Source organism: Salmo trutta, chromosome 14 (genome assembly GCF_901001165.1).
Source record: "Salmo trutta chromosome 14, fSalTru1.1, whole genome shotgun sequence".
Classification (NCBI taxonomy): domain Eukaryota; kingdom Metazoa; phylum Chordata; class Actinopteri; order Salmoniformes; family Salmonidae; genus Salmo; species Salmo trutta.
In genome coordinates, this window is record NC_042970.1 from 62,676,852 (window position 1) to 62,691,918 (window position 15,067).

General features: G+C 43.3%; 1 protein-coding gene across 2 annotated transcripts in view; it reads right to left on the reverse strand.

The window, feature by feature from the left end:
• Positions 1 to 14,398, reverse strand: part of LOC115208563 (homeobox protein OTX1 B) — a 52,042-nt gene extending 37,644 nt beyond the window's left edge. For both annotated transcript variants that reach the window (XM_029776721.1, XM_029776720.1), the window contains exon 1: positions 13,907 to 14,398. In XM_029776721.1, the coding sequence (XP_029632581.1) occupies positions 13,907 to 13,944 (38 nt within the window). In that variant the 5' untranslated portion in view covers positions 13,945 to 14,398. The remainder of the gene's footprint in view (positions 1 to 13,906) is intronic.
• Between the last annotated feature and the right edge of the window lie 669 nt (positions 14,399 to 15,067).

Sequence of the window (15,067 nt, forward strand, 5' to 3'; positions counted from 1 at the left end):
GTGACGCTTGGCATTCAGGCCAAAGAGCTCAATCTTGGTTTCATCAGACCAGAGAATCTTGTTTCTCATGGTCTGAGAGTCTTTAGGAGCCTTTTGGCCAACTCCAAGCGGGCTGTCATGTGCCTTTTAGTGGCTTCCGTCTGGCACTCTACCATAAAGGCCTGATTGGTTGAGTGCTGCAGAGATGGTTGTCCTTCTGCAAGGTTCTCCCATCGCCACAGAGGAACTCTGGAGCTTTGTCAGAGTGACCTTCGGGTTCTTGGTCACCTCCCTAACCAAGGCACTACTCCCCCGATTGCTCAGTTTGGCTGGGCGGCCAGCTCTAGGAAGAGTCTTGGTGGTTCCAAACATCTTCCATTTAAGAATGATGGAGGCCACTGTGTTCTTGGGGACCTTCAATGCTGCTGTGCCTCACCACAATCCTGTCTCAGAGCTCTACGGACAATTCCTTCGACTTCATTGTTTGGTTTTTGCTCTGACATGCACTGTCACTGTGGGACCTTATATAGACAGGTGTGTGCCTTTCCAAATCATGCCCAATCAATTGAATTTACCACAGGTGGGCTCCAATCAAGTTGTAGAAACATCTCAAGGATGATCAATGGAAACAGGATGCACCTGAGCTCAATTTCGAGTCTCATAACAAAGTGTCTGAATACTTATGTAAATAAGTTAATTCAGTTTTTTATTTGTAATACATTTATTTGTAATAAAACATTTCTAAAAACATGTTTTGGCCAAGAAACACAAGCAATGGATATTAGACCGGTGGAAATCTGTCCTTTGGTCTGATGAGTCCAAATTTGGGATTTTTGGTGTCCAAATTAGAGATTTTTGGTTCCAACCATCATATCTGTGAGACACAGAGTAGGTGAACGGATGATCTCCGCATGTGTGGTTCCCATCGTGAAGCATGGAGGAGGTGGTGTGATGGTGTGGGGGTGCTTTGCTGGTGACACTGTCAGTGATTTATTTAGAATTATTTATTTAGAATTCAAGGCACACTTAACCAGCGTGGCTACCACAGAATTCTGTAGCGATATGCCATCCCATCTGGTTTGCGCTTAGTGGGACTATCATTTGTTTTTCAACAGGACAATGACCGAACAAACCTCCAGGCTGTGCAAGGGCTATTGACCAAGAAGGAGAGTGATGGAGTGCTGCATCAGATGACCTGGCCTCCACAATCACCCGACCTCAACCCAACTGAAATGGTTTGGGATGAGTCGGAAAAGCAGCCAGCAAGTGCTCAGCATATGTGGGAACATCTTCAAGACTGTTGGAAAAGCATTCCTCATGAAGCTAGTTGAGAGAATGCCAAGAGTGTGCAAAGCTGTCATCAAGGCAAAGGGTGGCTACTTTGAAGAATCTAAAATCTAAAATATATTTTGATTTGTTTAACACTTTTTTGATTAATGCACGATTCCATATGTGTTATTTCATAGTTTTGATGTCTTCACTATTATTCTACAATGTAGAAAATAGTAAAAATAAAGAAAAACACTTGAATGTGTATGTGTGTCCAAACTTTTGACTGGTACTGTATAAATATATATATTTACAAACATATATATGGGGGATTGGAAATAATGCAGATAATTACATTGATGGAAGTTACAATCTATCTGCAATATTAAAGCTGATCTACCCCCTAAAAAAATATATTCTAATAACATTGAACAATGCAGGTGTGCAAAGCTCTTGGAGACTTACCCAGAAAGACTCACAGCTGTAATCATCCGTAAATCTCACAACAGGAATTGTTTTGTTGGGTGGGTGAATTGAGTCTTGCAGAAGAACACAGATACATACATTTAGGCATACTAACACACACCACACACAAGGGAGGGGATTTTCCTCTTTACTAAAACCTTTCACTGTTTCAAATGATGTACTACAATGTAAAGCTGTTAGACCAGATTCAATTTAGTTCAACATTCTATACCTCTCTCCTTCAGTTTGTATAGCCCTACTATACTACATAGGGAAAGAGGGTAAATTAATTAATTAATTCAAACATATTTCATTTTTCTACGACCGAGAGAGATCGCTTTATTCATTTCCCTTTTTCCTCCTGCCTCTACCTACCTTCTGTAGCTTTTGGCTTTGTCAAAGATGATGACAGATTCAAGGGTCTTTAGTGGGAAACAGAGCACTTGAGATTTTCCTGAGGGTGTAGTAGACGGGAGACCCCTGAGCAGAGCTCACCTGATAGAGCCCTGAGAGGTGTCTCATCAAAAGACCCCTTTTACCACATAAACCAGACAATGAGCGCAGGGAGACGATTCTAGGGGCTTGTGCTCAACAGGCACCAGTGACAACAGAACCCTTAATAATCTCATGACAAAAGCCAAAAGGCATCATCCTATTAACCAGTGTGCCTGGGTGCTAATATGAGCTACTGCCCAGGAGCCTTTCATAGGGCTCAGTGCTATTAAAGGGGGTCTAAAACAGCCAGCGGGAACCTAGGGCCCATTCACCTTTCATCTGCCAGGCTGTTGTTTGGCCCACTATAGCGGAGGCCGACTCAAGATGTTAGTGATCTCATTATGGTGCTTGTGAGAAACACCCGCCAAAATTTGACCATCTTCTCCCTTTATTTTCTTTCTTTCCGATTTCAAATCTCAGGATAATTTCTTCTTTCTTCGTCAGTGGCTTCAGTGCCTTGTGCACCCATAAATCGATTATCGGCAAATATGTCCATTTTTCGTAGAAGTTTAGTCATCCTTACCCCCTGTTGCACCTCTTTCTTATCTTTTCTTTTCACGGAGGGAATATTCAATGAGCAGTCCGAGCCTGAAAAGCAAGCCGCCACCGAGAGTCCCGGCTCCACAAAAAAAATGTTCCGATTTCTCATTTAGTTGTCTTTATGCTGCTAGCGCCATGTGGTCCTTGAAGGTGTTGAAAACATGGGAAGCGCCGGAGGGATCAGAGCGGCCTCATTAGCATCGGCTCAGAATTGGAGTGGCCGGGGCTGTATGGCGAGGCCTACTCCTCTGCTGGGTCTGAGACAGCCGCCAGTGGTGCGCCTTGCCTTCGTCCCTCATTGTGCTTTTGTGTCCTTTCAAGTTCTTTTTTTGTCATGTCGTCTGGGTTGTTTTCCTAAGACCCGAGGTTGCCAAAAGGATCATGGGAAAAAAACAATAACATCATCGCCTTCCTGTACTTTGACCGCGTTCTTAATGAGAAATTCCTTGGGTTTTGTTTCTAAATGATTAAAGAAGTCCCTTTCAGTGAATGCTTGTGGCTCCTCTTCACGCCATTTTGCGATATATGGGCCTATAGCCTTATGTGTATCATAAAGAGAAGTCAAGATCAGTCAGAATTGCCAACGGTGCAAGATGGACAAGCATGGTCGAAGGTCTATTCCAAAGGGTCCAATATTAGACAAAATATGAGGCAGGTTTGCAGGCAAAGCAAGATAAATGTGAGAAGCCGTGTTAACATAGGCCTACACGTGCAAATATACAAACTTACCTTCGAATAGCTTGACAGAACTCTTATTTATTTAACGCAGACAGCATATTGACGTCAATATTTGTGAGGGAGATAGGACTATAGAGGTGTACATTGCCAAGCATCATTTTGTTAACCTTTTCAAGTTGTGGTGAAATGTGAAATGGATAAAAGGTCTCAGTGGAAGGGTTTATCTACTAAATCCTGGTGGTTGGCCCAGCTATCTTGGACAATGACCCCAAAGAATGTCAACAGCTCATTTCCACAAGAGCTGGAGGGAGTTATAATCTGCTGCTGCTGCTCAAAAGCCCATATCTCAAACGCTCTGGTATCGTTATGCAGGCCATCTCCTCTCCCCTTGACAATCTGCATTTGATTGAGCAGCATTAGCTCCAGGTGAAAATAAAAAAAGGCTTTAAAGTCACCAGGCATGACATGCATCAATACAGGGTTCATTCCCTTTTCTATCTTTATCTGTAATACACAATCTATGTTCTCGGAAGTTACCGATTTTTTTGGCCTTTAAAGGCAAAAATTTATGAATGATTATTACAATAATGTTTCATCAATGTTTACAGCAAATCAAATAAATAGCGTTCCCAGCATTAGAACTGCTGTCCCCTGAACACCATTACAAAACGCATGCCACCACCGCCATCAGAGAGAAAGTGCATGGAGGACGGAGGGATGAGGCAAATCCAAAAACACTTAAAATTGTCATTAGTGTCGAGCAACATCCTTTCATTAGCGAGTTTATCAGAGCAACCAGCCATAGGAGGGAGGTTCATGCACCCTTGAGCACAAAGACTCAAGTTGTTCTACATTTACAGAATCATTTAACTTATTTTAATTATTCTTTAAATTACAATTGCAAATAAAGTCGCCGCCTGTGGTTATGCATGGCCTGGAAAAAGAGCAACATTTTTAATGATTACTTTCCTCGTTCCTAACTAATCTCCGAGGGGGAAAGAAATGAATGAAAAAGGGGCGATTTCTCTGTCTGCTACTTTAGTGGAGAGGCCATCAGTCGTCGGCTACACGGACTGCTCAGGACCAGATGTCGCAGAACTGACCAACAATTGGGCCTAAAATAGAGGGAGGGTGGGGGGGAAGGGCGGAGGCTCGAATAAATTAATTGCTAATTTCTCAGTCTTTGATGGAATTAGGCTCACTCCTTTCCCCCATGTGCTGTGTGAATGTCCATGCGTTAAACGTTTTTTCTTCTTCTTTCTTTCTCCCTCTCTCCCCCTCTGCTTTCTTGACGGTTAAGGGCCACCCAGAGGAGAGCGAGTGATGCAAAACCGAGGAGTAATCCCTCTGTTTATCTCGGCTTCGAGGCTCGGCCCCAACCCTGCTTCTATTATCCCACGGATTTAAGGCAAACTTTCATTTATTGGCTGGCCTCAGTTTTCTATCCAACTCTGTTGCCTGAGCTCGGGATCCCCCCCCCAGCCCCCTGTTCCAATGTGAATGGATTTGCATAGAGCAACAATGCATGTTGCCGGGGCACTGATTAGTCAGCGGTGGGATGACGCTCCTCGTATGCTTGGTTTGCCCAGGCACACATGGCTATGGAAGAATGTTGGGCTCGGGGGGGAAGAAGCAGCACCTGCGTGACATATCTAGGTCCGGCCAGCCACCAGATCAGGCCTCCCTCTGCCTCAGCCAACAGGATGCAGCAGGAGTTTAGAAACGTTGGCTAGATTGACACCAATAGTAATTAAGTATACTTAATGCAACACTGTCTATAAGCCTCTGATCACAACTGGCTAATGACTATACACTACTTTTGTCAATATCTAGCAAACAAATACCTATTCAAAGCAATTCTACTACTACAACACACATATTCCTCAGAAAGGTGGTTCCACTGATGCTCATCTGGCCGTTGATTGTGAGAGGGTCCATGGGAGAGTGTATTGGTGACGGTGGCCATATGTTATGTAGGGCCCTTGGTGTGAGACTGCAGACTATTAATTCAACAGTGCTCCAGATGAGTGCTGACAGAACGGCAGGGAACACAATGTAAAGATAGGCCTGCAGAGACCTGAATGAAAAGCCTCTTCACCTGCAGGTAAATAAGACTCAGACCACCCATCCCCACACCCAAACAAACAGACCTTATCGCTCTCCCGGCACAGGCCATACACTTCCCATCGCACTACAGATGCACAGACAGAGAAAAAGAGTGGGGAAACGAGAAAGATGGAAACGAGTGGAGGAGAAAGAGAGAAGTGAACGAGAGGAGGGAGGAGAAGACATGAAAAGAGGAGCGAAAACAGAGGTGAAAAGACATTAAGGGAAAGAGCAATAGAGCGAGAAAGAGGGGGAACGCAAGCAGAGAGGTGGAAAGAAGAGATAGCTAGTCAGTCAGTTCTACTACAGTCTGTTGACAGTACCAATGTGATTAGCATAATTGGCTCCGCCTCCCCCATTAGCACCAGTCTGTTTGGCTCCCCAGGGCATGTGTTAGAACAAATTTGAGCAGTGTCATATTGCACGCGTTTCAGCAGGGCCGACAGGGTTAGCCTCACATTAGCTTAATGAATGAATCTGCCGGGCTAATGGCTGCGCTAACACCATTAGTCTACGGCAAAGCATCTGGAGGAAGAATTCCAACAGGGAGTTTTTTTTCCTTTTCCATCTCCTTGAATTGTTTAAAGATAGCTAGGGGAAGGCAAAAGCTCTTCCCAAAATACAAGAGGGTAATTTCCTTTCCTATTACCTTATCTCTTATGTAATGTGCTGGTTTAACTGGTATTAGCTGCTTGTTGTTGCACCACCATGGGCCTGGCTTGAAAGGCAAGAAGCTGGTGCTATACCATCAAATGGGGGGATACCTAAAATAAATAACTTGACTGTTAAATTGAAGTAATAAATATAGTTTAACATTAGGCCTGCTCACCAATAATAGATTGTTTAACATTAGACCTGCTCACCAAGAATAGCCTTGCAAAACAAAAATGTGAATATGTTTACAAGAAAACGATACATTGCATTTCCTATTCATTCCATTTTTTGCTCGTCAATTGCATTACAATTCCTGGAGTCTGGATGTCTATCAGCCAAAATACACTCTAGGCTAAAGGAAATAACAACTACTTAAGGAATGGAATGGCTAGTTTAGCAAGTCAATGAAGCATCATTAGCAGGCTCCCGGCTCCCGGTCATTGACCATTAACTGATAGGAGCGTCTTGATCAGTTTACATGTCAATGGATCCCTTGATGGACCACATAAATCAAATTCAATTACACTGTCAGGACATCATTTGTAAACTAAATGATGATCAATTAGGCAAAGTTGCCCTGTCCTCACCTAATGATAAACTATGATTTGGCTTCTTCTAGTTTAGATGTGGCAGAATGTGTAATCCTTCCCCCCCAAAAAACATTGAGGAAACAAACGTGGATTAAATTAATGGACTATCAAGATTAGGAAAACAGTATCACCTTTCAATTGATTAAAATGAGGGTGCTAATGGGTTCGTCAATACACATGGATTGTTCATCAAGCACATCAATGCTATGGGGGGGAAATGTTAGCCTACTTTTTATATAAAAAGAAATTGGAGAGACTTGAACAAAATGCTCTGGATTGTTGTTAACAGCGATCCTTTGCCAAACTGATTTGATAGACATTGAAAACCCTAGTATGAAATGTCTATCTATGGCAATATGGTCAATTCTGAAGAAGATGCTACAAGATTAAAAGATGAAGAATCCTGTCACAATATTTCCATTAAGATGATACAATGAGCTCCAATCACTGTCCTATTTTTGGCAATGTGCTGTTGCCATGCCAAATTTCACCAGCTTATTGCTGACATCAATATTCAGCAGCTGAAGAAAGCGTCACATGCAATGCAAGGTCCTTATGATAAGGGTTGGTTGGCTTGCTATATCAAAATATCAATATCATTTTTCTCAGTTGGCTCTATCGCTTCTAAGCACCCCCAAAATACCCACCCCCACCACCACCTGCCTCCGTACGCTACGAATCCCTCCCAGTCCCACCCCCTCCAGCTCCCCTCCCATTCCACCAAACCAATGCTTTTTATCTGCAGATTTTCAGACAATGCCTGGAGGATCCCGTTGCCTAATCTTCTCTATCCCCCATCCCTTTATCCCACTGTTAAAGAATGTTTGAAAAGGGTGACATCGAAACTAAAAAAAAAAGAAGAGAGAAAAAAAAATCACAGCAACATCTGTGGTAAAATGGGGTAGGGAGGATGGGTGGGTGGGGAGGATGGGTGGGTGGGGAGGGGTGGAGGGGTGGAGAATTTGCAAATAAACAAATAAAACGGCTTTCGTTCTAGATGATATAATTTGCGTATTGCATTCCGTGCGAAATGGTGGCGTTTGTGGAGTTTGTGTGTCAGCCAAACAATGCTGAAGTAATACCAAAAATAACAAACCCTATTAATCTCACTAAATGTCATTCCAGTGAATATAAAACATACTTCTTCAAACTTCTACAGTTCTATTAACACGTCTATATGTTCATCTCTTATGTTGTCTGTCTGTATCATTTTTTCCTTCTAATTTGAAGAAATTCACAATTAGATATTGGTATCTCCTTCTAACAAAACATGATAAAATCATTAGACAAAATGAGCATCTATAAACATTCTGTAATTTCATCTCCAACTTTGCCTATTGAGGAGTTTTTAATCATCGAAAAAAAAGAATTCCAAAAAAGCTCCCCAAAAATGTCAGCATTATTTAAAAAAATGGTGACAGAGAAATTAATACAAAACAAATCAACTGAAAATCCCAGGCAGGCAAAAATATGTCAAATATCTAGTTAATGCCCAAATAAACAAGTAGCTATGTCAGCCCTGCACTTCACAGACCTTCTCCCACTCACAACTTGGAAGGGTATTATGTTTAAAACACTTTATTCCTCCCTTACTTCGGATAGATTATACTAGTTATCCCATTAAAGTTTAGTAAAAATGCCATTCTTGTGTCTTTAAGCTCTTGCATAGGAGGTCAATAAGACTAGCCTCCGCTTACAAGACTGGCCTGGGTGTAATCTGTGCCGAACTTACATTAATTAAATGGTAAGCTTCTTTAGCAATACGTTCCTAAAGGAACTTGGCTGATAATATACTTAAAGCTGGGTGCGGGCTGTTTGTTTCAGAGCCAGCAGACATTTAGCCATGCGTCTCACGTACGGAGGCTTAAACCTTTGGCTAAAACCAGGGACTTGACAATGAGCACGCCGGCTGGCACAAGAAGTGCATTTTCAACTTATCAAAGCAAAACATATTTGTGCTCAATATATGTATTTTTGTCTCATGTAGTTGTTATTTTACATAATATTCACAGTTGAAATTGTGAGAATGAATGCAAAAAAACCCCACAATTTAAATAAATAAGGACAGAAAGTAAAAACCTGAGAGTCATCTAGGAAACTTTTAAGTTGAGGGCCTGTGTAAAATAAAGAATATAAGTGTTTTTATTTTAATGCATATAGAGGTTAGGACATGTCCGTCTACCATGAAAGGTTAGAGGTGTGTGTGTGTGTGTGTGTGTGTGTGTGTGTGTGTGTGTGTGTGTGTGTGTGTGTGTGTGTGTGTGTGTGTGTGTGTGTGTGTGTGTGTGTGTGTGTGTGTGTGTGTGTGTGTGTGTGTGTGTGTGTGTGTTTCAGTAGTAAAAAATACAACCCCCCCCAAATCTGGCATTTAGCAAATTCAACTATTGTTTTGTTATCACAATTATGAATACCTCTAATAGTATTATTTCCCAGGGTTATTTTCCTGTAACCCCTGATGAAAGACTAACAAGTTAATTAAATATGCTGGCTGCTCTGAGCTCTCTGGTGAGCATCGTTAAGGCACTACTGTAATTAACGGTAGTTAGAGAGGGAATTCCCCAACCAACGATTAGGAAATGGAACTATTACCAATGACTATTTAATATGGGGGACAACAAAAGCAGTCACAATAACTTTAAAGGGCAATTGTGCAAAAACCTACTTAATTATGTAAAGTAGGATGTTAAATCACTCAACTTAGCCCTGAATCAAAAACCTCATACCGTCATCTTTTTTATATCATATTCATGCAGGCAGAGAAATAGGTTTAGCTATGATACACAAGTTTGTTTCAGCCTAACTACACCTCAACTGTCGTGGATGGAGGAAAGACCGAAATAAAAGTCTGACTTTCTTCTATGAGGAGTCTCTGTTCTGAGCCCACTCCCCATGGCAGCACCCCCCTGCCTGCTCTCGCTCCAAAGAGCCTCCACTCCCCATGGCAGCACCCCCTGCCTGCTCTCGCTCCAAAGAGCCTCCACTCCCCTGCGGTCTATCAAATATCACCCCTCACAAATCAATTTTACACATGATCGCCCCCTCCCTCACTCCTCCTGCTGCCCCGCCCGCCGGCCCCTCCCCACTAATTAAGTGGCGAAATTAGCATATATATGATATCAATGGTAAACATCACTCGGCTGGTAATTCACAAACGCTCCTGGATAATGGGAGGGTTGAACACCTATTAACCCTGTGCCAACAGCACTGGGGCAGGTAGGGAAATTCCCTAACCTTGCTGTACCTCCCCGAGGAGATACTAAGGATGGCTCCTAGGATCTGGCACAGCATTGGCTGTAATGATTTCAATGATGTATCTTGACGAAATTGAACACTGTCTTGTAAATTCGGCAGATGAAACTGAATCAATTCCAATTGTTCTACTATGTTTTTTTCCAACACAATAAACCACATTAAAGCAGCTGAAATTGTTTCGTTTTAAGGATGAACATTAATAACTCTCACACAGAGACACACACGCACCAATGTGTTTTGATAGTAAATCACGTTGGGGCTAGGGTGCGTGACTAATGAGGCGAGCTGCAGTGTGACACAGGCAGTTATCAGGCCCTATGCAACCTACAACATAACAACAGCAGTGGCCCTTAGCATAGGAACAATCACCAATGGAGGGCGGGGGGGGGGGGGGGGGGGGGGGGGGTTCTCCCCAAGCCCCATTCTCTTGCCTCCAGGGGCATGGGGATACCCATTCCTCCTGGGGACAGGGAAGCTGTTTATCCTCCTCCTTTAGCCCTAAAACACCACAAAGAAACATTCAAGGCCCTAAGACTTTTGCATAGAATCGGGCTGTGTATCTCGGGGGAGAGGGAACTACAGTACATCTAAATAAAACACCATCAACATGGTGACAAAAAAACGGCAACAAAAACAGCTTTGTCCTTATTTAGAGCACAAAAAGAGAGACAGAGAGAGCGAGAGGGAGACTTCGATCTTGAGCCTGCTGGGATTTGACAGCAAAAAAAACTATTCTACATTTAAAATCAATTAACTGGCGGCCTGTCCTGACTCTGTACCCCCACGCACAATCCTGGGGGCATCTTCAACCAAATCGTCCCTTTCCAAAAAGGTCACGGTCAACACGACTGCTCCGTGAGCTGCACCGAGGAGTGGGATTAGGCCTTGTTCCTGAGCTTTGCTGCTCTTTAATCTAAAACCATAATATACACTGCAACCTTCCCCGGCAGTCAGTTGCTCATCGGCATAGGAGATAAACCTCTGGCTCAAGCGCTCGGGTGTCAGAGGCCACTCAAACAAATGGTATTTGTTTAAATTCCCCCAAGCCCTCTGGAGGCCTAACGATGCAAACACCACAGAGTAGTGCGCAATCTGAGGAGGTTACGAACATCCAGTGTCTACACAGGAACATATCACTCAGGGGTTCCTCTTGTAATGAAATGTCTTCAATTGGAGGTATTGAATATCATTCAGAGGGGATCATGAAGACCATGCATATGATACTGATATGATCCTCTGTTGATTGGGTGGAAAATGGGTTGACTGGTCACAAGGGTGGGTCCAGGATTCGTGGATGATGGGAGGGAGAGTTAAAGACATCATCAGCTGGGTCTGCTGGATCCGCAGGAAGTGATGCAAAGGCTCCAGAACAATCAATAGAATAATCCAGGTGGCTAGTAGGTGATAATAACTGGAAAGCCATGTCCCAATTGGTCCAATCCAAGACACTTAAAAGGACAGTAAAACTAAAATAAAGTTCTACCTTTTTTTTTAGACTTACCTTGGTGTTGTCCAGACAGTCAGCAATCGGGAAAATACTTTTGGTATCTATGGTAACGGCATATGTCATCCAGTTCCATAGGATTGTAGTAGTTGGTGGTCCAAAACTGGTCCAATTCAAGAGTATAAACTGGTCCAAAACTGGTCCAATTCAAGAGTATAAACTGGTCCAAAACGGGCCCAATCAAAGAGTAAAAACTGGTAATAAAAACTGGCCCATAGAGCAGACTGCGCTAACAAAAAGAGCAGAGTGTGGATGCCGGCTGTGTAGTGGCAGGCAGCTTGGCAGAGCAGTGTGCTAACGGTGATTGACGAGCGGTTAATGATGAGCATCCACCGTGTTGGAGTCTGAGGTAGAATGGCCAGGGGTTACCAAGGTCACTGGTAAGGGCTCCCCAGTCAAAGAGCTTGTTCAGGACAAACAATAACGACTAATTAACAAGCTGATACTGTCAGTCAATGCGTCTCTATTTCAATGGGAAGGAGGCCAGAGACAACGTCAAAAATAGAGCTAGTGAGAAATCATTTTCTCTACTCTCTCTCATTACAGACACATTTTTGTGATGTACTGAGGGAATATTATCCTGGATAGTGACAGTCAAACCAACACTAAACAAGAGCGAGATGGTAAAAATAAAACATGATTGGGGAAACGGGCCAAGTCTCCAAGCTGAATGTTAAACAGGGCTGGTCATGGTTATGACCAGCCCTATACCACCGGTCTGGTTTGGTCATGGGCGAAGTGTCGTTAATCCCTTTCTGTGTGAGTCGAGGGATTCCCACTTCGCCTTAATGATGTAAACAAAGATGGCAGACAAGAAATTCAATAAACATGCCCAGGGTGCGTTTGGGAGGAAGGAGGTCATTCATTCCACAAACCAAAAGGTTGTTCATTCAGCACAAGGTCTGCTGTTGAGAAAGGCCCTCTTGACTTACCGTACTCTTATAAAGGTCTTCCATAAAATAGCAACTGCTGACAGAAAGTTATCTTCGTCAAACATCCCAAGAACTTCACATGAACAAAGACGATGACAAACACAATTGTATAAAGCACAGACCAATGAATGCACACTAAAAACAAAACTTTAGGAACAGAATACACAGGAGCATTACACTATACAGGTAAGACAGTCCTTGTATTAATCTTGCCAGTAAGACCTAACATTTAGATGTGATGTGATTAATAGCCATGCAAATACTATGTATAAGAAATATGTTCACATATATAACACTTAAAGCTGCAATATGTAACTTTTTGGGCGACCCAAGCAAATTCACATAGAAATGTGTTTTATAGATCTGTCATTTGCATTGATAGCAAGTCTAAGAAGTGGTATATCTGTTCTATATGCAGTATTTATAGGCTTCCCATTCTTCATTTTTATTTTTGCTTACTTTCGATTTTGTACACCAGTTTCAAACAGCTGAAAATACAATATTTTGAGTTATGAAAAATAGATTTCACTGCGGTTTAGATAGTTCCAATGATTCTCTGCACTATACTTTCTTGTTTAGTCACATAAACTGAAATTAGGCAAACTATTCACATTTTTGCAACCAGGAAATGGACTATGCAGAAATTGCTCTTTAAATGTACTTCATTTTCCTTTTATGACATCTTGCTACATTGTCCTTACAATAGTCATAGACCAGTGTAGATTGACACTCACCATTCTCTTTCCCGGTGACTTCCCAATAACCACAGCGGAGGAGGGGGGCTTTGGAACCTCGTTGAAATCCAAAGCAATTTAGCTCTATCTTTTTAGAGCTTAACAATACAAGCACAGAAAACTAATTAGGTACATTTCGCCCATTTCCATGTTAATGTTTTGTTTGTTGCCATTGTTTGGCCACACAATGGGCCCAGATGCTAATGAGGGAGTCCCAATAACAGGGGCCTAATGGGCTGGCCGCTCATGGCCATTAGCCCAGAGCCACTGGTGGTGCAACCCTCCCCTCGGGGAGCAATGGATGCATTTTAAGGCCTAGCTGGGGCTTAACGATGAGCAGGTTACAACGCATAAAGAGAGAGAAACCCAACCGTCAACAAGCCCCTCTGTCTTGTGGGGGCCTGAATGACACTAGTTCATCTTTCGCTAATCAGATAGGAGTGATTGTGCATTTGTGTTAGTGCATGAGTGTGTGTGTGTGTGAACGAGATAGAGGGTGTGTGTGTGTGTGTGTGTGTGTGTGTGTGTGTGTGTGTGACAAATAGTGCGGGGAGTGTGCTTGTGCATTAATTCTCACTTATTACCACTTCCTTTCAATGCAAACATACACGTCACCTGTTCTCACCGGGTCTAAGACGAATGGCAAACAAGAGCAAAGCTTATTGCAAACAAGCGCTTTATGGACAGTAGGCCTGAAATGACACTTACCCAAGCAGTCTTCGTGTCGCTGTGTGTGACCGTGCCATCGACAATCCTGCAACAACGAAAATAAGTGCAAACGGTTATATCGCTCTGAGATCAACATCTAAAGCATTTAGAATTTGAATTGCTAATACATGTTTTGCCTGCGGTTAAGAACGGGTAGAATGACAATAGTTGCTAAAGGTTTGTGTCCGTATTGAAGTGTCACTCTATGTAAATATACAGCACATCTTTAAAGAGAATAAAAAAAAACAGGCTATGAAAAACAGCCAACCACTCATCCCTCTGAGCCTTTTGAAGCGTGTATTGTCATGGAGTCGAGCCGGTGTGCATGTTTCCCCATTGGTAACGTAGCCCCGGCGCGGCTGTCGAGGTGTCAGCTTTAAAAAATGCGAAGCCTCCTGTGAAGCTAATAAGGTGCTAATCCCGGGCCTCCGCTCCCCCCTCCGGCCCGCGGAGGCGCGGTGAACACCGAGGGTGAGGCGCGGGGAGCGGGAGACGAGCCACCGCTTATCGCTGCTCTCCAGACAGTGGCCCCAGATCAATGCAGGCGCGGCGCGATCAATGCATCTGATAAGGAATTAAGACGGGAAAATAAACTGTACATGTTATCGGGGAACTCGGTACATGGCCTAATTATGATGCGGCGTGTGTGTGTGCCGATGATACGGCGGCGGGTCGGGGGTGGTGATGGTGGGGTGGGATGAGGCTGGAGGGGTTACAGGGGGGCTGGGGGTAGACAACATGGAGGCAAATGGTGGGGGTGGTTGTGCATTCATGATGCACTCTCTTCACGAGGAACAGAACAAACATTTTACAGAGGGAATGTAATTTGTAATGTCACACGAGGGAAGACTGAGTCCCTCAATATAGAGATCTGAGAAACATGATTACGAAAATGAACAGTGCTCTCTGCAGTAGAGCGAATTCAGTCAACAATGTACCAAATGAGCTTTGGCAACAACCCCCAAAATAACGCAAAGAGGTACAACGTGGGGTGAAGAAAAATAAAAACGGACGTCATCACGCTTCAGCAGATGTCAACACACCAGGAGAGGTCAAAGTGAAAAACAAAAAATGTTCCCATGTTTGTCCCCGTAGTTTCCGCAGTGGTGCTCCCTGCCAGGGCTGAGGGAAACGGAAGGCACATGTGACGGCTTGATCAGC